Below are 23,994 nucleotides of genomic sequence, written 5' to 3'. Positions count from 1 at the left end.
CTTTTCAGGCTCATCACCTTCTCTAGTTGTTTTTTTACCCAATACTCGCGACTGTTTTTTTGCGAATTCTTCGATTTTTGTTATTAGCACTGGTTCCTTGATTATAATATTTTTGACGGGTATTTTTAATCGTATTCAGTGAAGACAGACACGGCATTTATTTATTTCCTCTGCCATTTCTTAAATGCTCAAATTCTTCTGCTTCTATCAGCAATGCATTTAAATTGCCCACAAAAGTATTTTCCTAATCAGTGATTTTGATGAATTTTGCACAACTGTACCTCTAAGCAAGGGAAAAATATACAATATACCTACAAAGCTCTGTAAACCACAGACAAGGCGAAAATGTATAAAAGTATACATGAAAAATTTAGCACTGTGCTGATCAGCTAAGTCTCTTTAAATTTAAGTATGTCTGACAGTCTCTTCCTTCTTTGGTGTTTTAATAGTATGTGTTAAATGTATGTTTTTAGTGTTCTTTAGTTTGTTTTATGTGGGGGGTGAGGTTGGGGGAAACATTTTTTAATCTCTTAACTCGACGGAGATGCAAATTCTTTTCCGTATCGTATCTCCGTCCGCACTACGGCTTAACATCGTGGCACTCGTGATCACTTTGCCAGGGATCGACCTCGGAGCTCCAACCTCGAGAGCCTATGGATTTTAACATCGTGGAGCTCGCGGTTTCTGGTTAAGAGACCAACTTCGGGATCTCCAAGCCACAGGAGCTACGACCACCCCGACACGGGGGCTTCGACCACCCTGACGTGGGGACTTCGATCGCCTCGACCACGGGAGAATAAAGAGGAAGCAGATTGGACTTTATTGCCCTCCATCACAGTGAGGAATGTGGGGAATCCGCTGTGATGGATGTTTATGTTAACTTTTAGGTAGGTTTGGGTCTTGTTGCTTTTTTTTTGGTATGGCAATTCGCATATCACTTTACCTTAATTGGTACACGTGACAATAAAAGACCTTTGAAACCTTTGAAATATAATGCCTGGAAATAAGTGTGCCTTTATTTTAAAACAAGAATCCCAAATCAATGGAACAATTTTCTTGGGGTGGATATTTAACTTCTTCCATTTAAAATTACATGAAAAGTTTGATAAATGTGTTAGGTTACAGAAAACATTTATTACTGGATTGGCAGTTGTTTTATTTGACCACGGTAAACAGTTCAACTGTTTAAATTGCATACAGCTAACCATGTCCTAATGCACAATGTAAGAAAGACAAGGATCTGTATAACTTTGGCATATGAATGACCAAATACCAGAGAGATCAACAGGCTGATATTGATGAAGCTGAATTTTAGTTAAAATATAAGAAGATATTAAATTGGCTTCTGGGCTAGCTTACATCTTATATTTAGTCTCAAATTAGGCTTGCCTCAGGTTTCGGGTGTGTGGGATAATAAATCCTATAACATTGTCTCCCAAGTGAAGAAGTGACAGAGAAAGAAACAGCTAGTCACATCTTTGAAGTAAGATGCCATAAACCAAATGGCCAATGTTTATGAGGGACCAAATGACAGAGAGGAAGCAGCGAAAGAGCTAGGGTGATCTCTGTGAAGATAAAATGGCATTATCCAAATAGCCAATGTTTATGAAGGACGAGAAAGGAACCAGGGAAGTGAAGATAAAATGTCGTAAACCAAATGGCCAATATTATCTTGTACTATGTAAACAAAAGGCCTTTGATGTGATGCATTCTGTGGAAACCTTTTCCTGTACCTCTGACCATGACTAATGTCTGTGAAATGTGCTAAGGGGACAAAAAAACCCTATTTAAGACAATGTAATTCTGTTGTTCAGTGTGGTGGACGGAGGACGGTCAAGTGTCTGTAATGGTCACTTGACTGGAGTTCTCCCTCCCTTCCATCGGCCGATAATAAGTAAAGTTGTGAACTGGTCTACCAAACAGTTTGTGTGGTGTCTGTTTATTAAGAAGCGAACCTGGTTTAGTAGTTAAGAAAGTAGCTTTTTCATTGGCGTAGTTATGCAGGCCTCGCTGGGACCACATCAACAGCTGACTGTGCAAGAGGTTGCAGAGGTTGCTGGGATTGGAAGGGAGATAACTGAGCTCTATCGGCCCCCTTGTCAGACCGACTCACTAGAAACTCCCGGGAACATCTGTGATCCTTCAGCAGACATTGAATTGGTTCCCTGCCGAGGTTCTTAGAAACAGACAAAGGTAAGACCAGTTGGGCTTTATATGGTTTTTTTTAAAGAAGGGATTGTGTATGTATTTTTAAGACAGAATTGTGTATGTATTTTTAAGAAGGAATTGTGTATATTTTTAAGAAGGACTTGAGCAGTTTCTCTTTCTCTCTCTCTCTGTCTATCTCTCTTTGTTTTTTTTATCTCTCTCTACTAAGGGCTCATCGGCCTCGTTGAGACATCCGTGATTTGTCGGGTTGAGATACGGGGGTTGAGGTGTGCGTCTGGCTTATTGAGACATCTGAAGAGATGTCGGATTCAGAAATAAGTGGCGTTGTATATTAAATATTTAAGAAGTCTGCCAGGTTGAGAAACGGGGGTCTTGGTTAGCGAGTCGGCTTCGTTGAGACACTTGGGTTGTATATTAAAGAGTTAAAAAGTCAGCCAAATTGAGAAACTGGGGTCTCGAGTAGCAAGTCGGCCTGGTTGATATATTTGGAACGATTCGGAATTAAGAAGTCTGTTTTCTCTCTTTCTATCTATCTATGGGGAATGCTCTGGATAACAGTCCAACATATGTGTTATTTGAATCCTAGGTATAATAAGAAATTTAGAATGTTAAGTTACAAGTTGACCAAATGGTTAATGGATGAAGCCTGGCCAGTAGGGGGAACATGGAATGTAGAGACATTTATATGGGAAAGGAAGGCAGGAAAGAAATGGAAGAAATGAATTAAAACATGGGACGCAGACGCAGTGAAGAAGCATGAGGAGAGTATAGAGTTTGAAGTTGGATGGATGCTGCATGTAAGAAGGGGATAGAGTTAAGAAACAAGGATAGCACTCGGAAAGGATGGAACGTATTGCAACTAGAATGCCAGTGGGCAGAGGAACAAGAGGAAATAATTAAAAGACAGACAGGAGGTGAGAAACAGGTGATGGTTAGTATAAAAATAAACCCAGTACTGGTAAATCCTCTGGAGGAGACTTCATGTCTGGCACGACGACCCTGTTTGGTAGTGAAGATGAGGAGTTAGATAATCGTGGGAGATGTCCACCTCCCTATGCCCTACCAGTAGCAATGGCATCTTTACCTGGGACAGTTCCGTCAGTAACATCCCTATACCTTGAAGTTCTGACCTTACAAAGCTCCCCAGGATTGGGAGCACGGGAATGCCTTTCTGTGCGTAATTTGTTTAGCGCATTGATGCTACCAGAACAGCTGGTCATTGTTAAATGTACTGCACACACTGGTGCTGGGGACCCTATAGCAAAGGACAATGAGCTGCTGATAGTGTATCCAAACAGGGCAGCCTGTACATCCAAATGCGTAGTGACAGCACGTAAACAGACACTAGCAAATAGAACGGTCCTGCCAAACATGAAGGAGGTATGTAAATTACAGAGGGACGCCTCTCATATATAATAATAACTATGGAAACAAGAGGGCTGTGCCATTGATTCAGCACACCCCGCTTGGACAAGTTGGTGTATTCGATACATTTTTACTCGTCTTACCCATGCTGGTAAGGAGGGAATGATAGGATAACAAAGGAAATGTGGTGGCAGGCCTCTGAATGTAAAATTTGCCAACGAAATAATCCAGGCAAATCAATTAAGATACCCTCAGCGGTGACGCCAATGCCATCACGATCGTTTGAATGCATACAGATTGATTTTATTGAAATGCCATGGGCCCAGTGTTATAAATATTGCTTAGTGATTTTAGATTTATTTAGCAGGTGGAGTGAATCTATAATAATACTGCTGAAACTATGGTAACATTGTTGTTAAGAGAAGTTATTCCCAACCTAAATAAGCTCAGACAATGGTCCTCATTTTAACCACTATTAATAAGGATGTGAACATTTTAATATTCGACTGCAATTTCACTGTGTACACCACCCACAGGCATCTGGGATGGTGGAAAGAGTCAATGGGGATTGCATTGGTGACAGGCAACTATGATAAAAATTGGGGAGTATGGAGAAATGAGGAAAGAGCTAGGGAGACTCAAGGGGAGTCTGACTGCTGGATCAATGTCCAATTACCAGGATATTTGGAAGGGAAAGTAAATTACAAAGAGATGTAAGATGAAATCTAAAACAATTGATTAAAAAAGTAATTACAACTGTACAAAACATTGGTGAAACTAAATGGAGTATTATGCTCAGTTCTGCTTCCCTACCTATTGGAAGGATGTCATTAAGTTCTAAGGGTTACAGAAAAAAATCACCAGAAAGTTACCAGGACTGGAGGTCCTTTGAGTTATAATAGAGACTGAATCTGCTGGGGCTTCTACCCTCGAGCATAGAAGGGTGACCTTATGGAGGAATCTAAAATCATGATGAGCATAGATAAGATGATTGGTTGCAGTCTTTTGCCCAGCATGGATCCGAGAGGCTGCTTATTCACATAGAGGATGGTGGCTTTGTAGAACAAGCTATCAGAAAAAATAATAGTACTGGAAATAATAACAACATTTAAAAGTCATTTGGACAGGTACATACACACACGGTTCAGTGGGAAAAGGGCCAAACAGGCAAATAGCACAAACTAAAGTTGGCAACTTGGTCAGCATGGACAAGTACCTGTTTCCATGCTATATAACATTATGACTCTACATCAGTCCAATGTATTTCACATTTGACCTCATTAAAATAAGGCTAGGAAGCTGCAACACAGATTAAACAACACAATTAATTTCTCTATTCTCTATCTCTAGAATTCAGATTCTACAACACAATTAATTTCTCTAATTTATTCTTCAGTTTCAGAATATCCTTAATTTCTATGGACACGAAAGGTGGAATTTTTACTCCATCGCTCATTATTTCCCCCATTTGGTTTGAAATTATAAATCTATACAACAGAGGCATTTGAGTTTCAAATATATATATTTATATTTGTTTAGATTATGTAGTCTGCAATACAACATTTGGGTCCATGTGGGATTGAAACTACAAAGCATATTTCTAAAATGCCCACCTGCTGGTTTAGTTCTATTATTTGGGCATCTGCATCACTACCTCCATTTCGAGAAACATTTTGGGCTTTCCTCATGCCGATTGAGGATGTTGTATTTGGCGTTCTGGTTGTAATCTTGGGTACTGTTGGAGATGTTCTCTGTGGCACTTAAACCAGAAATCAAAAAGAAATAACTTCAGCACGTTCAAAAATAATCATTTCAAGATTAAAGTTCACAGACCAATATTTTGAAAAGTAAAACATTTATTTTTTGATGAATCTAATAAGTTCATTTTCAGTATTGAGCCTGCATTCTTTGTCCTTCCATCTAAGCAAACATCAGCACCCAAATCCAAGGTCACTATAAGCAAGTTGTCAACATTAATCAGTTTTTTCTTTATTGGTTAGGCAGAGAGATAGGTTTCCAACATAATTTTAAAGGTTGAGGTAAAAAGGGTAAATTTATAGATGAAACATTTCCAAGAATGCCAGAATGATGCAGCGTACAATGTGGGAATTTAATAAGCACTCAGAGAGGAAATTGTGTGAGCTCTGGTTGAAATCTACGAGTCATCCTTAAATATAGGAGAGGTGCCGGAAGACTGGAGGGTGGCAAATGTTGTGCCTCTTTTCAAGGAGGGCTGCAGGGAAAATGCTGGGAACTATAGGCCAGGTGAGTTTAACATCAGTAGTTGGAAAGTTACTTGAGATTATTTGAGGGATAGGTAATACAGGCATTTGGAAGGGCAAGGGCTGATTAGGGAGCCAGCATGGTTTTGTACGTGGGGAGGTCGTGTCCAACAAATCTGATTGATTTTTTTGAAGATCAAAAAGATCGTGGAGGGCAGAGCTGTAGATGTTGTGTACGGATTTCAGTAAGGCATTATACAAGGTTCCACATGGTATGGTGCTCTGGAAGGTTAGATCGCATGGGATCCAAGGAGCAATAGCTGAATGGATAGCAAATTGGCTCCATGGAAGGAAGCAGAGGGTGATGGTGGAAGGTTGCTTCTCGGACTGGAGGCCTGTGTCTAGTGGTGTGCCTCAGGGTTTGGTGCTGTGCCCATTACTGTTTGTCATCTACATCAATGAGTTGGATGAAAACATACAGGGCAAGATTAGAAAGTTTACGGATGATACAAAAGTGAGTTGTTTTGTAGATAGTGAAAATGGTTGTGAAATATCGCAGCAGGATCTGGATCGATTGGTCAGGTGGGCAGAGGAATGGTTGATGGAATTTAATACAGAGGTTTACACAGAAGTGTTGCATTTTGGTACGTCGAACAAGGGCAGGACCTACACAGTAAATGGTAGGCCTCTGGGTAGTGTTGTGGAGCTGAGGGATCTAGGATTACAGGTGCATGATTCCTTGAAGGTCGAGTCGCAGGTGGATAAGGTGGTCAAAAAGGCTTTTGGCAGTTTGGCCATCATCAGTCAGAGCATTGAGTATTGAAGTTGGGAGGTCACGTTGCAGATGCATAAGACGTTGGTGAGGCCGCATTTAGAATATTGTGCTCAGTTCTGGGCACCATGTTATAGGAAAGATATTGTCAAGCTTGAAAGGGTTTAGTAAAGATTTACGAGGATGTTACCAGGACTAGAGGGTGTGAGCTATAGGGAGAGGTTGAGTAGGCTTGGTCTCTATTCCATGGAGCACAGGAGGATGAGGGGTGATCTTACAGAGGTGTACAAAATCATGAGAGGAATAGATCGGGTAGATGCACAGAGTCTCTTACCCAGAGTAGGGAAATCGAGGACCAGAGGACATAGGTTCAAAGTGAAGGGGAAAAGATTTAATAGGAATACAAAGGGTAACTTTTTCACACAAAGGGTGGTGGGTGTATGGAACAAGCTGTTGAGGCTGGGACAATCCCATTGTTTAAGAAACACACAGGTACATGGATAGAACAGGTTTGGAAGGATATGGCGGCACGACTCACCCGTTGCAGCGGCCCCTACAGCCTGTCTGTCTTTTTTTTATTTTTTGTCTAGTTAAATGTAGTGTTGGTGTTTTTTTTTAATACTAGTTTTAAATGTGTATATGTGGGGGGCGGGGGGGGGGGAGGGGGAAACCGTTTAAAATCTCTTCCCTGTCCGGGAGACCCGACCTTTTCCCTATCGGGCCTCCGTTGTCGTTGGGGCCTAGCACCGTGGAGCGGCCTCCAACCTGAACGACCCAGGGGCTCGGGAGACTGCGGAGTTGCGGACTACTCACCATCGTGGGGCTGGCCGGCCTCGGAGCGTGGGGAGCAGTGGTGACTCGCTGCTGCGACTCGACTCCTGGGGCTCGGAGGCTCCAGCAACGCAGCCGCAGGTCCGGTTGACTGGGACATCGGGAGCTCGCGGGTCCGGGGGGAGAGAGAGACCGCTTCCCGGAGCTCCCGCAACGCGACTTCTCCAGCCCGTGTCGCGGGGTTGGAACGACCTGGAGCGGGGACGTACACCGCCCGCCGGGAGCTCCAACTTTGTGACTTTTAGACTGGGAGCGGGGCCGTAAATCGCCCGGCACGGCCTAAAATGGCCGTGGGACTTGTCATCGCCCGCCTGGGGCTTGGATATCGGGAGAGACATGGAGAACAGGGGAGAGAAAAGACTTTGCCTTCCATCACAGTGGGTCCACTGTGATGGATGTTTGTGTGAGTTAAATTGTGTGTATGTCTAGGAAATTCACTTTGTTTGTATGGCTGTGGAAACAGAATTTCGTTTGAGCCTCACTGAGGCTCAAATGACAATAAATTGTATTGTATTGTATATGGACCGAGCGCAGGCAAGTGGGACTAGTGTAGCTGGAACATTATTGGCCGATTTGGGCAAGTTGGGCCGAAGGGCCCGTTTCCACACTGTACCACTCTATGACTAATTATAAAGACACCAAGTTCCAAGAGGGTTACAGGGCTAGAGCAAAGGAAAATACAAATAAGAATTTCAGAGTCATTGGTTGATTTGGGGACAGACATAAAACAAATATTTTCCCTGAAGCCAAGCAGACTCCCAAAGCTTTGTTTAAAAAAAAACAGGAGATCTTTTCAATCTGTGAGAGGGCAGGTACTCTCATATATCAAGTAAAACTTACATGTAAATTAAATCATTAAAATTCATTAAAATTATCATTAAAATTATATGCTCAAATATCTCTAGTAAGCCTGAAGTCCTATTTTTCTGACTTGAGGGATATTTATCCTACCTGCCAAGCCAACACCTATTTACTAAATACATCTCAAGTACACCTTCTGATCCAATTGCAATATTAAGCTTGACTGTAATCAAAACTATAAATGGCATTTCACATGACTCCAGATCTGTTCCCTGTGTATCATCCCAAACCTCTGTTGGTTTCAGCATAACTGTTGAGTGGAAGGTAATTTATTTTGGTCCTCCATTCACTCTTTTACTTAATGTTTTCTCCATCTTTACAGGCCAAGCAAAAAGAGATACTCATGAATATATTTTAAAGAGTTCCACATTCACCAAGTAATATCCATTAGACCTGCAATTGGCTTGAATGATGCATACCATCAACATTTAGCAGTATAGGGTGATTTCACTAAAGGTCACTGGAGCGTAGATCCGCACCCACGTGACCGCAAAATTTAACTGGGGTACATGCGTCACTTCCGATACATGTTAGTGAATGGGAAAACACGCACTTTCACACCCGATAAAAGCATCGAAAACGGCCCGTTTTTGAGCTGCAATTAACTGTGCCAGTCGGGGTGACCGTGAGGCACAGCTACCTAAATTTACAGTCCAAAAAAAATGATAGAAACTAAGGTAAATTCAAGAGGGAGCTGAAGGTGCAAAAACAGCGGAAGTGCTTAGCGGACATTTGCCGTGGAGATTTAAAGATCGAAAATATCGGGAATTATCGTGTTTGCTCGCTGCATTTCATCAAAAGTAAGGCATTATTGACTTTTTAATCTTTATTCATTTGTTATATGAAAAATATTAAAAGTGAAAAATCCGTCAGTAAAATTGCAAAATCGCCCATGGTTCTCAGGTGGGTTTTAACATGCAAAATGAAAACGCTTCTGAAGCTCCATTTACCATTTAAATAATCGTAAACTATCAATGCGTTTTGAAATAAATTTTACTGATTGTGCAGGCTTTAAACAAGAAACATTGAGAAATATATTTTGGCAAATAATAAAATGTCCTAATTTTGTCCAACTAACAGCTGACAATTACCCCATTCCTTAGCTTGCATCTGAGCAAAATTTATTTCAAAACGCATTTTACGATTATTTAAATGGTAAATGTAGCTTCAGAAGCGTTTTCATTTTGCATGTTAAAACCCACCTGAGAACCATGGGCGATTTTGCAATTTTACTGACGGATTTTTCACTTTTAATACTTTTCATATAACAAATGAATAAAGATAAGTCAATAATGCCTTACTTTTGATGAAATGCAGCGAGCAAACGTGATAATTCCCGATATTTTCGATCTTTAAATCTCCACGGCAAATGTCCGCTAAGCACTTCCGCTGTTTTTGCACCTTCAGCGCCCTCTTGAATTTACCTTAGTTTCTATCTTTTTTTTGGACTGTAAATTTAGGTAGCTGTGCCTCACGGTCACCCCGACTGGCACAGTTAATTGCAGCTCAAAAACGGGCTGTTTTCGATGTTTTTAACGGGTGTGAAAGTGCGTGTTTTCCCATTCACTAACATGTACCGGAAGTGACGCATGTACCCCAGTTAAATTTTGCGGTCACGTGGGTGCGGAACTACGCTCCAGTGACCTTTAGTGAAATCACCCTATACTGGTAGATTCCTGCACAACAAAATTATGCAAAAAATATTCTTATCATGGCTTATGAAACTTTGTTCTTCAGTGATCTACTTAAAAAGATTTTCACTTATCACTTTCCTACTACTGCTACCCAAGCCAAATTTGAACTTTTCCCCTCCCAAATATGTTGCCTCACTGACTTCTGGCACTCATCAGAAGTCTGGTGTTTGAACATGAATCATTCTTCTCTTTTCCATTCCTATCAGTCTAGTTTATGCGCTCAATTCTTTCCCTCCTTTTATATCACCTTCATTCTTTATTCACAATAGCAAGATAAATGCTATCAGATCTTCTTACACTTAATTCAATTAATTTAATGTTTTACTTTCTCATGTATCCACTAATATTCCCCCTCTATAGCAGAGTATAACGTATTTCTGCATGATGTAATTTATTTAGCATTAATCTCTGCCATGAATGTCCTAACTTTGGTTAGTTTTGTGACCAAAGTTATTTTGTCCATTAACACATTGTACTGGTGTACACATTCATCATCAACACTCAACCTGTGCATGTAACTCAACATGTGAAATAAAAGCACAATGAGTTACCATTTGAGGATGCACAAAGAGGTAAAAAAAATCAGAAACCCAACAGTTAATAGGTTTACCTGCAGTGCCCACGGGTCTCTTCGGTTTGTTGAATATTTGTTCACCTGGGTTGTGTGGTGGAATTCCATCCTGTCCTTGTCTTGCCGAAATCGGGTCATACTCTTTTCCATCATAGTTTGCATCAAATAATTTCTTGAACCACTGAACAAATTCAAAATTGTCTTGAAACTTTCCTTTCACTAATCTTTCAACAGGAATAATCTGGAAAAAGAAAAGCAATAAGCTTAATTTTGTCTCATTTTTCTTAACTAAATTATGTTATGTCAATCTTACAGATCAAATTCATTGAATCGTTGGTGATTTTACATGTGAATGTCTTCTTAAAATATTTAATTGCCATTAGTGTTTTACATGGACAGATATCTAGTTTCCTTTCTTTTAGATTTTCGGCATTTGTTTTTCTTATGGGCCTGTCCCACTTAAGCGACTCTTCAGGTGACTGCCAGGGACTAGTTTTAATGGAATTCACCTACGACACCTGGCGACAACCTACGACAATACTTACGTCAACCTATGACAACAATTGTCACCACTATCGCCAAGAATTTTTTAACATGTTGAAAATTTTGCTGCAGTTGCCTGTAATCGCCAAAGAAAATCACCTAAGTGGGATAGGCCCTTTAGGTTAACACCTGATTTAACCAATTTAACCAGCATGGTATAGTGGTGCAGCAGTCAGTGTTGTCGCCCAACAGCTCCAGAAACGTGGATTTGATCCCAATTTTTGGTGCTGTCTGTGTTCTCTCTGTGACCATGTGGGTTGCTTTCAGGGGCTCCAGTTTCTTCCCACATCCAAAGCCACCCCATGTAATCTTAGACAGCTCCCTGGGCCAATCCATTAGTCCCATTTCCCACTTTGATTCCCTGCATCGTTGCAACTTATTCTACCGCATGGACCTATCAATGCACTTTTATTTGTATTTTGCCATTAATCTACAGTAATTTATAGTTGCCAGTTAATCAGAAAAAAGAGCATCTGGGAACCAGATTGGACCCAACAGGCCAAATAGTCATAGAAACAGGCCCTTCAGCCCAACTCGTCCAAGCCAACCAAGATGACTCATCTAAACTAGTCCCATTTCCCACGTGTGGCCTATATGCTTCAAAACCCTTCCTATCATCTCTGGCAACTCGCTCCATATACCTATCAACCTGTGTGGAAAAAGTAGCTCCTCATATTCCTATTAAATTTTTCCCCTCTAACCTTAAACCTATGCCCTCTAGTTCTTGATTCACCTTCTCGGGGAATTCTATGCATTCATCCTATTTATCGTCCCATCATTTTATGCACCTCTATAAGATCATCCTACAGCCTCTAAGGAATAAAAGTCCAAGCCTGCTCAATCTCTCCCCATTGCTCAGGTCCTCGAGTCCTGGCACATTTCATTGTTCATTGTTCTGTTTTTGGGGTGTATGACAATAAAACACTCTTGACATCCTCGTAAATCTTGAAATGTCTTGAACTGTAACATGACATCCGAACTTCTCTACTTAATTTCCTGGCAGAAGTCCAGCATGCCGAAAGCATCACCACCCTATCTACCTGCAACGTCACTTTCAGAGAATTATATATCTATTCCTGGGTCATTCTGTTCTGCAACAATCCCCAGGGGGCTACTGTTCAATATGAAGGTCCTGGCATGATTGAAATTCCCAGAATGCAACACCTCACTAATTAAGCTTCATGAGCCATTACTTGGCCCACTTGCTCAGTTGATCACGATTCTGCTTAAATTCATGATAATCATTTTCAATCCATACCACCTATTTCAGGGTCAGCTATAAACTAATCATGCCTTGTACATTCTCATTCAAATTATTAATATAAATGGCAAGTTGCAACAGGCCCAGCACTGACCCGAGGCACAATAGTTGTCGCAGGTCTCCAGTCCGAAAATCAACCTTCCTCCTCCACATACCCTCTGCTTCCTACCATGTCAATTCTGTATCCAGTTACTAGCTCCCCCTGGATGCCATGCAGTCTAACCGTCCAAATTAGCCTACCAAGCTGAACTTTAACAAAGTCCATGTAGTTTATGTCTAAGGCCTAATCCTATCAACCTTCTTGGTTACACCAAAAAACAATCAAATTCACGAGACAGTGTCTCCCATGCACAAAACCTTGCTGACTACCATAAATAAACCTCAGTCTTTCCACATACATGTATATCTTATCCCTCAGAATCATCTCAAATAACTTTCCTACCACAGATGTTCTGCTTTCGGGTCCATTGTTCCCAGGGTTTTCTTTGCAGCCCTTCTTTTGCAGAGGCACAGCATTAGCCATTCGTCACTCTTCCAGCATCGCATTCATCTCTAATTGTGATTCATATATCTCAGCTAGGACACCTGAAATTTCTTGTCTAACTTCCAAGTGTCCATGTATATATCTGATTAGGTCTGTGAGTTTATCTACCTTCATCTTAAAATGTCTAGCACTTCCTTGACCGTAATATAGACGATCCTTAAAACATCTCCATTAATTGTCCCAAGTTCCCTCATCTTCATGTAGACACAATGAACTGCTGATGCTGGTTGTCCAAAAAAGATGCAAAGAGCTGGAGTAACTCAACAGGTGAAGCAGCATCCACAGAGAACATGGATAGGTGGTGTTTTGTGGCCGACCCAAAACGTCGCCGAGCCATGTTCTCCAGAAATGCTGCCTGACAAACTTGAGTTACTTCAACGCTGTGTGTCTTCCCTAGTCTTCATGTATTTCACCACAGTAATAGTAGAGGAGAAAAATCTATTGAGGACCTTGCCCATCTAAAGCGGCTCCACATATAGTTGACTGTTTGGTTTCTGAGGGGCCCTATTCTCTCTCTGGTTACCCGTTTATCCTTATTATACATAAAATCCCTTTGATTTCTCAATCCTATCTAGCAAAGCCATCCAACGCCCCAAATATAAATGCAATAGGTCGTTAGCAGAGACATGGGGAAACTGAGCAGAAAAATGGTACTTGAAGACTCTTGAGAACAATGCAGATTATAATCAAAAAATATATACAAAAACAAATCTGTGAATTGGATAATTCACTGGACAAATGGTGGCGATATTTGTGAATAAAGACCACGAAAATCAATCAAAAAAGTTTTTTGTTTGGCCTGGATTTACAAAATGCATAGTGTAATGTTCTACACAATGCTTTTAAAGAATGATTATGGAAGCGGTAAAATATCAGTTGTGGATTGGAACTTGTTTATCAGCAGAAAGGAGATGACTATTACAAATGTGAAAAGATTGTTTGGAATGGAATGATCCCGTCCCACTTTGATTCCTCCTTTTCTTTTTTCATAATCTTCACTGGTCATTTTGCATTCAGAGTTGTGACAAGGAGATTCTTCAAGAATAAACCAAAGTCGCCTACATAAGTATGTAGCATTAAGAAAATCAAAGTCAAGAGTAAAGTCTAAGTCAAAACTTTATTAAAGAATGTGTTGAAGCTAAGTCCTTCTTCTCAGGCCTGGATTTTGCTCAGTAAGGTCTGCTACATTTACCTCACAACCAAGCAAGTCAGGGAGCTCTTACTCATGTAAACTTGCTAACTCTGATTGTCCTGATAAAGCGCTGAGTGATGATAGGGCCTGGCAAGATTCAACTAAGGCATACTGATGGGCCCAAACAAGACCTGTCCAAGAAACTCTTCTTAAGAAAGTTGACTGATGGCAAAGCCATGCCCTTGCTTTGCAATCTGTCAAAGCTGTCAATACCTGGAAGTGTTTCTGAATTTTCGTGACATTCAGAAACAATTGCAAACTGTCAAAAATGAAAAACACAATTAAACATTAGAAAACATTCATAATATAAACAAAATTAACTATAACAATGAAAATATTAACATTATTGAAAATGGTGACACCTTATTCTTATCTTTATTCCTTGCAGCTGTATAACACCAATTGATAAGAATGTGTTCCATGCCACGTTCAGTGACAAAGTGCAAATTGGATACTGCCAGCAGAGTTCTACCATCAAATTCACAATTTCCACATTTAGGTGTGAGTACCAAATGTGTCCATACGCACAAGGCAGATGCTAGCAGTTCCTTATGGAACAACCACCAAAATCAAACTAAATTCAACCCATTCATTTTGTAGGCTAAAAAAATATTTTTCTCCCCCAGCAAATAGCAGACATGTGCACACAGTCAAACAATTGCAATACAAATTCTTCTTCATACATGCAACTGCTTAAGTACTGGATTGAAAATTAATGGACAGTGAACATCTAATACATGCAATAAACAATATGGTTTTCAATTGAAACCATATAACTGTGTTGATGAATATTCTGAAATTAATTTGCCTCAAGGTGTTTATTCCATATTCTCCTGCTTTTCACAAAGTAGCCATGATTCCTTGAAGAGTGGAAACAAAACTGAAAGATTAACACACGGGTATCAACCTATTGTTAACAGCAAGCTGCAAGGGCAATTTAATCTGAAACTAGAATAGATGCATTCTTCTCTTTGACAGTGAATGTTAACAATGCCATAATGTCACCAAATGTTGCCTTTAAGAAGGCCGAGGTGAGCTTTGTTTTTCTTTCGAAGTCTGAAGTCTATTTGGTGACGACATGCCCACGCTACTGTAAGTCTTGTGTTGAAGATGTTGAACCAAATCAATTTGGTATGAGGATAACCGTACTCCCATATACTTGATGTCTTTGTCCTTCTGGGAGTCGTTGGTTGCCGGTTTGGAAAGAACTATAGAAAATAACTGCGATGACATAGTATTCATTGAAAACTCTGGGACATTTCTCCCAACATTCACACCACTCCCCATCTGGTTTCAAGGAAGACTTTGCAAGTCAATTGAGATAGGTGTGACTTTATTATATCCTGTGCCTAGGTAATAGATTCAGCCATCGAGTTTTATTCTTTTCTGCTGTGGTTTGATAAAATGAAATTATTTCATAAATCATTTCAGAGGGCAGTTAAAAATGAATAGGATGGGTTCAAAGCGAGGCCAGACCAGTTAGGGAATACAGGATTGAAGGAATAGACTTGATGGGCCAAATGGCCTAAATCCTGCTCCAACAACTTATGAACTTATTATTTTCAGAACTGATTTTATTACTATCTATTTATTTATTTCAGAAAATACTTAGATTGAATTCAAAGCTTTTATCTATGATTTGACTCCTATGCTCTATTACTCGCCGAGTAACAGAGTTAGTGTAGGCATGTTACAAAACTTACCTTCAGCGGCGCTGCAATTCTGCCACTGGCCGTGTGCGCGACTTTGGCGTCTTTGAGGGGGGGGTGGGGCGGGGTTAAAATGCGTTTTTTCTCCTACCTGTCCTGGATATATTTTCTCGGAGTGCAAGCTTTTGCTGAAGAATTGGTCCGACGGCCGTTCTGCGATTTTTTTTAAATCGCCCGACAATTTCAGCAGTGGAATAATTTAAAAATCAGCTTCTAAAGCCGTCAACGCCGACAACGGGGACGGATTTCACGTACGGGACAGGTAAAGGAAAGCCATTTATTTTACATATAAACGTGCTTCTTAGGATGCCTTTAATCCAAATTTTACGTTGCGAAACGGTGATTTATGACCCATACGAACTGGCAGTATTTTTCCTGCCGATATGGGGTTTAAATTCACCGCAACCGCAACGTTCCAAACAATCGCGTTCCACAAAATCCCACTAGCAAGATGATTTAAATGGCCATTAATTTATGGGAATTAAACACTAAATTCCTTCCATTTGGCCTATAAATCCATGACAATGAGATTTTAAAATCATGTTATATTATGAATTCTTGTGTGAATGTTATTTGGACACTTAGACTATTTAAAAATGTTAATCTTTTCTTAAGAAATGGATAGATGTTTAGATCTAGTAATTGATTTTGTAATAAGCTACAATTGGGTAACTAACTAATTATATGCTTTAATTTCAGGTCATCCAAGTAAGATTGTTTCATATTTGTTTCAAAATGCTCCAATCTACAATAACTGAAAATTTATTTCAGTCTTAATTTTTAAGAAAGTTATGGGCTTTTAACTGATCACAGCTTTTGTGTTAAGTCAATGGAAAAGGAATAGGGAACAAGATGCTAATTTCCGAGTATGAAAATGGCCATAACTTTTTTAATACTGAAGATATGAAAGTGAATTAGGTGTCAAATTAAACTTATTTTTATGCTTTATCTGATGGGATAAATTGCAGACTTGATTTTTTAAATCTCAAAATGTTGTAACATTGTTAGTTAGTGCTGCATTCTAATCAGTGAGAACAACCCCCAGCTAAAATTACGTCATTGTATATAATCTTTACTAATGCCTGAATTAACTTGTTTGTTATCAATAGAATAACTATACATTGGAATGCTATGCTTGAATTATCACTATGTCAGGTATTAATTTAAAGTGCATACAAATATTCAAAATGTTTGTTTCAAAATGCATAGACTGAAGCAGATTATTCACATTATTGAGCATAAGATCTAGAATGCATTTAAACTGCAGAAATCAAAAATATATTTTTGGGTTCAGCAATTTAAATGCTGAAATTAAATTGGCAAATCAAAGTGAAGCTGGTGATAAATTCAGAGAGCAATTGGAATAAAACATGTAAAGAACTGACCAAATGTAAAAAAATGAATCAGGAAAAAGATTTAAAAATTGTCTTTTTTGCATGTCACATAATGCTATTGTGTCGTGGCAAACTGCGACCGACATTCATCAGGAATATGGAAATAGGTGTGGGCCATATGATCCACTAAGCATGTTACTAGTGTATATAAATCTGAGAAACTGAAATTCTCCAAATGAATGTGCTGCGGAAATGATTGATATTACCGAATAGCATGTCTCAGTTTTTGCAATACGCAAGTTATCCATTGCTGCTGGACTGTGCAAAGAAAGATAACCTACCTTGAGAAGGTTTTCCTCCTGATTTCAGTGTAGTTTATCCTCCACATACAGATGAATGAGGTCTGTCATCCAAAGGGGGAAATCACAGGACACTGTCCTTTTAATAATGTTCCTCGCAACAGCCATGTGATCTCCCTCATTCCCACACTGTACACAAGTCATCGATCCAGATTCCCTCCTTAGGTTTTTTTTGACAGAGGTGGCTGAAAGGTAGACCGAGGTGGTATAACGAAGGAGAAATTAAATTAAATTAACAATTAAACTCCAAGTACTTCAAATCAGCATGGAGACAATGAGGAAAGAAGACAGAAGTTCTTAATTCAGAGGATAAAATATATTTAGAGTGAGGAAGTATCAGTACCAAAGGTGGGGCACATATATTTTTATTCTCCAGAAAAAGACAATTATATCAGGATCATGGGGAAAATGGTGATGGGGATTTCTGTGAATTGATTTACATACCAATTTACAGAACTGATCTTGCAAAAGATGTATTTGCCTTTGCAAATATATCCTAACAGTAGTGTTCGAAAATGCATCAAGATACTCCCAAGTAACAAGGATTGCAGCTAATCTTGAAATGATCAATTCAGAAGTCATAGATTAGGTAGAACAACCTTTGTTTGGTTGTAAGTTGCCAAAACAGTTAACATATTGCAGGAGTGAAATAAACTATATTATCCTTCCACAATGTCTTGCTTGGAGATATGTACATCGAAGAGAGCTACCTCAAAGAAACAAATTGTTGTCTCATATAACGCCCTAGATCCAATCCATTTTTCATGCGTCTCCTCTTAAAATGTTAAAGAGCCAATGCTGAAATCAAGTCCTGATTCCAGATTTTAAGATAAATAAATTTCACAAAATATCTAAAAGTGGTACAAGGAAGTCTGCACTTGAACTCCAAAGTACAGTGGTTGCAGCACCAAAGCATATCAGTTTCCTGTGTTGCAAAAATAAGCACCAAGAGATCTACTGAGAGAAGATTTTAAATGATCACAATGAAACTAAATATTAACTGGTATAAAAGGTTAGATAAAATGATAAATATCAAAAGCTAGTGCGAAAGATCTATTTATAGGGGATAATGAACATCTGAAGAAAAAGGTAGAACCAATACCCAAAGGTATTTCAAATACTTCTTAATTCCAAGTGCATTTTATAAAACACTATAAATAAGACTATAAAGTGCTTGGGATCCCATTTAGACAATTAAAGCAATAAATACCTGACAACTAGCCTTTTCTAGGAGGAATCAGATATAACAGTTTAAAAAAAATCAAAAGAGAAAGGAAGAGAGAATGGTCAATGTGCAAATGTAGAGTATTATTTTTCACCCAGATTATCAACGACAAATCAAAGCTGTGTTAATAGTTCAAAACAAAAAGATAAAGGTGATCAACCCAGAATTTTCTATTTGAATTATACTCCTCTTAAAATCTGAAGTGTTATATATTCTGTACAAACACTTTGCTGAAGTGCCTCAACATAAATACAAAAAGTATGATTCTCCAGAGATTTACACCTAACTCAACTTTTATATTAACCATTCAAATTTGGAACAGTGGTAAACAACTTCAGTCTTCGATGACTTTATGCCATTTGTTGATGCATAAATTGAACTCACTAACCAAGTGGTCACCTGTATTCAATTTTTACCTTTCCATTCCTAACCACATAAGGAGGGGTATTGCTGTGTGCACTTAATACTATTGGTCAATGGAATACGCAAGTAATGAGTATTTAAAATCTGTATTTTGCTTGCTGCTTGGTGTAAAAAAACATACTACAAAGTAGTTAGTTATGTGACATAAACTAGTTTTCAGTTGATAATATAGGTAAAAAGAAACTAAATATCAAGCAATAGTAACCTTGTCTGATTTGTTATTTTAAGATACATTTAATAGGCAATGTAAAAGTCATATTTTAAAACAATATGCGTGAATTTGTGGAGCCCAGGGTAGTGGATGGGAATAGGATTCAAGTAAAGGGAGAATTTTAGATTTCAAAGAGAACAAGACAGAATCAAGTAGCCATTTAGTTAACTATAGGTAGAATGAGATAGGAAAGTTAATGTTAAATGATAAAATGCAGTAAACAAATTTGAAGAAAAATGGTTAAAAAATAAAAGATTGTACCTGAATGCAAGAAGCTTTTGTAATACAATAGAGGCAATGTCATTAATTAAAAAAACAAGTTTGACTTCATAGCTATTGTCGAGAGCTGTGTCGAGGATAGTAAGTAAATATTTCAGGTTACTTAACATTAAAGTATAAGCAAAATGAAAAAAAAAGGTGATAGTTATCGGTTAGAGAAGGTATAAGGGAAAGACTTGGTGATCCTGATGAGGATACTTGAAAAACAAAAACAACAGCCTGGTTGGCAATAAGAATTAATAAATGAAAATGTGAGTGGTTGATAGGTGGCATTAGCAAACATACAACTGGAGAAATAATTAATCACAAAAAAAGCTTGTAGTAAAGACAGAAATGATGAGGAATTTACATCGAGCACAAAAAATAAAATTGGCAAAAAGTAGTTTGGAGTTCACCTTTTCAGATCATGTTCTGGAACAATATTTCATGATACCAAACAAGGACAGCATAACTTAGACCTTGTATAATGGCATTGATAAGTAATCTGGGCAAAAGTAATCACAATGTGATAACGTTCTATTTGTAGCTTGTGAGACAAACAGATGAGCCATAAGTTGAGTTCAGAAAAATAAAAAATAATTATGTACATGTGGGAATTTAAAAAAAGACAAGGCAGAGCCCAGTAGCTGTTGGGGATTAGTAGAAATATAATATTCATTAAATGACAAGCAACCAGGAAATGCTTGCGTTCAGAGGTAATTTAGTGTGCTGGATTACAAGGCATAAAATGTAAATATGTAGAAAGTGAAAGCAAACAATTGGGAAAATGAATGGTATTTATTTTGAGGAGAAACACACAAGGAAGCTGAAATTGTATAGGGCTTTGGTTAGATCTCATTTGGAATATTGTGGGTAGTTTTGGCCCTCATATCTGAGGAATGAAGTACCTGCCTTGCAGTTAGTGATTCAGAAGATTGGTTGTTCCATTTGAGGATGAACTATGCCAAAAGGAAGACTGGCCTACATTTTCTGTCTTCCAGGAAATCTCTTCATCTGATGGAGTTTACAAGATGATCTCTCTGACACAATATATTCAGTTGGGTTGATGAAGTAGATGCTGAGAGGCTGCTTTCCTTATCTGGAAAAACTTGGTGTCATTGTCTTCTTTGACAGTCATGTGGGGTCTAGGTAACTTGCTATTTTAGCTTTGGTTCAGTGGGTTCTGAATTAACTGAAGGATTTAGGCTGAATCCACAAACTCTGCCACTTGTGTAGTCTGACAGGGTAGATTATATGGGATATAGTGAGCACTTTCCAATAGTTTCGGTATGCTACAATTGCAGAGTCTAAACAAACTTGGTTCCTTCTTCAATGGTTCTTGTCCATGTTGAGTGGGTAAGAACTACAATTCCCATGAGTCAGTGAGTTCTTGAAACAGTTTGTCTTCCTGGAATCTTCCTGAGAGTGTAGTGCTTGTTCCAGGAAATAGGAGTCAGACATGGGGCTAATGCAGCCATTCAAGGAGCTGGTTGGGCATGATCAGAGCCTCAATGCTGGGGATGTAGGGCCCAAGATGGAGAGTGACAATCGTTTGGCTATCCTGCCAAATGATCCAAGGAATTTTGTGGAGAATGTGTTGGTAGTACTCAGTGTGGTTGTTCATGATTCCAAAGCATAAAGGGGCACTCTAGCACCATGAACCCGGTGCTAGGTTTGAGATGCTGTCTGTGTGTATACTCCCAGACTAAGAGTTTGACCACTGAGAAATGAAGAAAAAACTTTTGATGCAAAGGAATATAAACCTATTGAACTAATGTCCAAGAAATTAAACTGCCTCAACAACCGTGGTTGTAGATGCAGGACAGACTATGCATTTTTAACAGTCTCACCTCCTCACTCCACAACTATTTTCCATATCCTATAAAGACACTACATAGCTCTACTAGGGAATAAAAAAAGGAAGGAATCAGGACATGTCAGATAAACCAAAATAATGAGAGAGATCATGTAACCTTTGAGGAAGATACAAAAGACTCCTGTGATTTCTGTTGCTGAATGACAGACCCAATTCTTCTGAAAATGGAGGATGTATGAAAACATAGAAATTGTAGATATTTTCTGGTATGATGTCTTGATGGATCATATGATGCAGAATTGTGCAAATATTATTTTTTAAGATATTGAAGTTTAAAACCAGATTACTTTGCTAATTGCCTTTGTATTCAACATCATGTGCATATTTTGCTTAAACTTTAAAAGATAGAAAGAACTCCAGGATATTTAACCTCATTTTCTGATGGTGAAATATTTTAGGGAAAAGTTATCAAAATTCAAAGTTAACTAATTCATAATTTTCTTTACCAGATGGATAACCAAACAGAAGCTATAAAGACACAAACATTATTTCCTGAAGCAAACATAATTATTTCAAGTTCTTAGCTTTAAAGCTCCAAAAAGATAAACCTTAAAAGGTTTTTGAGGCTAGAATTTAACTTTCCTTATTTGTACACCAGTGATTTAAAAAAATACTAAGGCTTTATAATTGCCATTGTAATTGTTATTCCTTCAACATAATTAAAATGTACTTGTACCAACTATTGCAACAAACTATGGCAACAAATTCAGGCCTCTTTTGAATGTGCTTTTTTAATGTGCGCACGGAAATGAATTGGAATGATCAGTTTGCATATATGCTGAGAATAAAACCAGAACCTAGAAGTGGAAATTTAGGCTTCTATGCCTTACATTAAAATGCAAAACTAAAAGATTTTAAAAACAATACAAATTACAATATTTGAAAGAGAGTAAGCCAATTAATGAATATAAATTAACTAACACTATCATCTGTTAGAACATGAACTGGTACACATTTAAATAGTAGTCATTTACTGGAAATATTAAAAACAAAATAGCAAAACAATCACAATCAAGTATTAGTGCAAATCATGCAAAATAACAGAAGCTAATTTCAAAACCACGATTACTGCCAGATATCACATCTCATTTTATCAAGCTCTTTCAATCTTCTAATCCAAAACTTGGTTTGGTCGAAGTTCTAATGGCATTTTAACAAGATAGAATCACCACAAAGGTAGACACAAAATGCTAGAGTAACTCAGCAGGACTGGCAACATCTCTGGAGAGAAGGAATGGATGACGTTTCAGGTCGAGACCCTTCTTCAGACTCTCCAGAGATGCTGCCTGTTACTCCAGCATTTTGTGTCAACCTTTGATTTAAACCAGCATCTGCATTTCCTATACATAGAATCACCACAAATATGTTTGAAAATATATGAATTATTTACAATGAAAAGACTGAAACAGAACAGTCACCAATTGGAAGTGAATAATTGTCCAGAGGTTTATTTTATATTTTAAATGAGTTTATAGCATTTGGAATAAAACAGGACATTTTCTGAACTCTACTGGTCGAAGAGTATCCATGAAGAGAAAACTAAAATTCTAAATTGTAAACCTTTCATCAGAACTGGAACATATCACAGAATTTAAAAAAAGAACAGAGAGGAAAGATACCTATCAATAAGACACAGAGTTGCTTCAGTGCAAAATTATGCTTAAATAACAGACATGATATTAACAAAAGGCAACTAAAGCCACCAACAAATCAAGATACTTATAAACGGAAAACATGTAAATTGCTCAAGAAATGGATAGAAACATAGAAAATAGGTGCAGGAGTAGGCCATTCGGCCCTTCGAGCCTGCACCGCCATTCGATATGATCATGGCTGATCATCCAACTCCGTATCCCATCCCTGCCTTCTCTCCATACACCCTGATCCCTTTAGCCACAAGGGCCACATCTAACTCCCTCTTAAATATAGCCAATGAACTGGCCTCAACTACCTTCTGTGGCAGAGAATTCCACAGATTCACCACTCTGTGTAAAAAATGATTTTCTCATCTCGGTCCTAAAAGACTTCCCTCTTATCCTTAAACTGTGACCCCTAGTTCTGGACTTCCCCAACATCGGGAATAATCTTCCTGCATCTAGCCTGTCCAACCCCTTTAGAATTTTGTAAGTTTCTACAAGATCCCCCCCCAATCTTCTGAATTCTAGCGTGTACAAGCCGAGTCTATCCAGTCTTTCTTCATATGAAAGTCCTGCCATCCCAGGAATCAGTCTGGTGAACCTTCTCTGTACTCCCTCTATGGCAAGAATGTATTTCCTCAGATTGGGAGACCAAAACTGTACACAATACTCCAGGTGTGGTCTCATCAGGACCCTGTACAACTGCAGTAGAACCTCCCTGCTCTTATACTCAAATCCTTTTGCTATGAATGCTAACATACCATTTGCTTTCTTCACTGCCTGCTGCACCTGCATTCCTACTTTCAATGACTGGTGTACCATGACACCCAGGTCTCGTTGCATCTCCCCTTTTCCTAATCGGCCACCATTCAGATAATAGTCTACTTTCCTGTTTTTGCCACCAAAGTGGATAACCTCACATTTATCCTCAGTGGGG

The 23,994-nt window shown here is 38.7% G+C and overlaps 1 protein-coding gene across 1 annotated transcript in view; it reads right to left on the bottom strand.

Annotated features, from left to right (window-relative positions):
* mapre3 (microtubule associated protein RP/EB family member 3) overlaps positions 1 to 23,994 on the bottom strand; it is a 67,913-nt gene that overhangs the window by 18,212 nt on the left and 25,707 nt on the right. Inside the window, exons 4-5 of the mRNA XM_033021468.1 lie at positions 10,525 to 10,726; positions 5,148 to 5,293 (exon numbers count right to left, since the gene is read on the bottom strand). Coding sequence (XP_032877359.1) covers positions 5,148 to 5,293; positions 10,525 to 10,726 — 348 coding nt within the window. The remainder of the gene's footprint in view (positions 1 to 5,147; positions 5,294 to 10,524; positions 10,727 to 23,994) is intronic.

This window comes from Amblyraja radiata, chromosome 5 (assembly GCF_010909765.2).
Source record: "Amblyraja radiata isolate CabotCenter1 chromosome 5, sAmbRad1.1.pri, whole genome shotgun sequence".
Lineage (NCBI taxonomy): Eukaryota > Metazoa > Chordata > Chondrichthyes > Rajiformes > Rajidae > Amblyraja > Amblyraja radiata.
The sequence above is the reverse complement of the archived record's forward strand: the minus strand, read 5'-3'. Positions and strand labels throughout refer to the sequence as shown.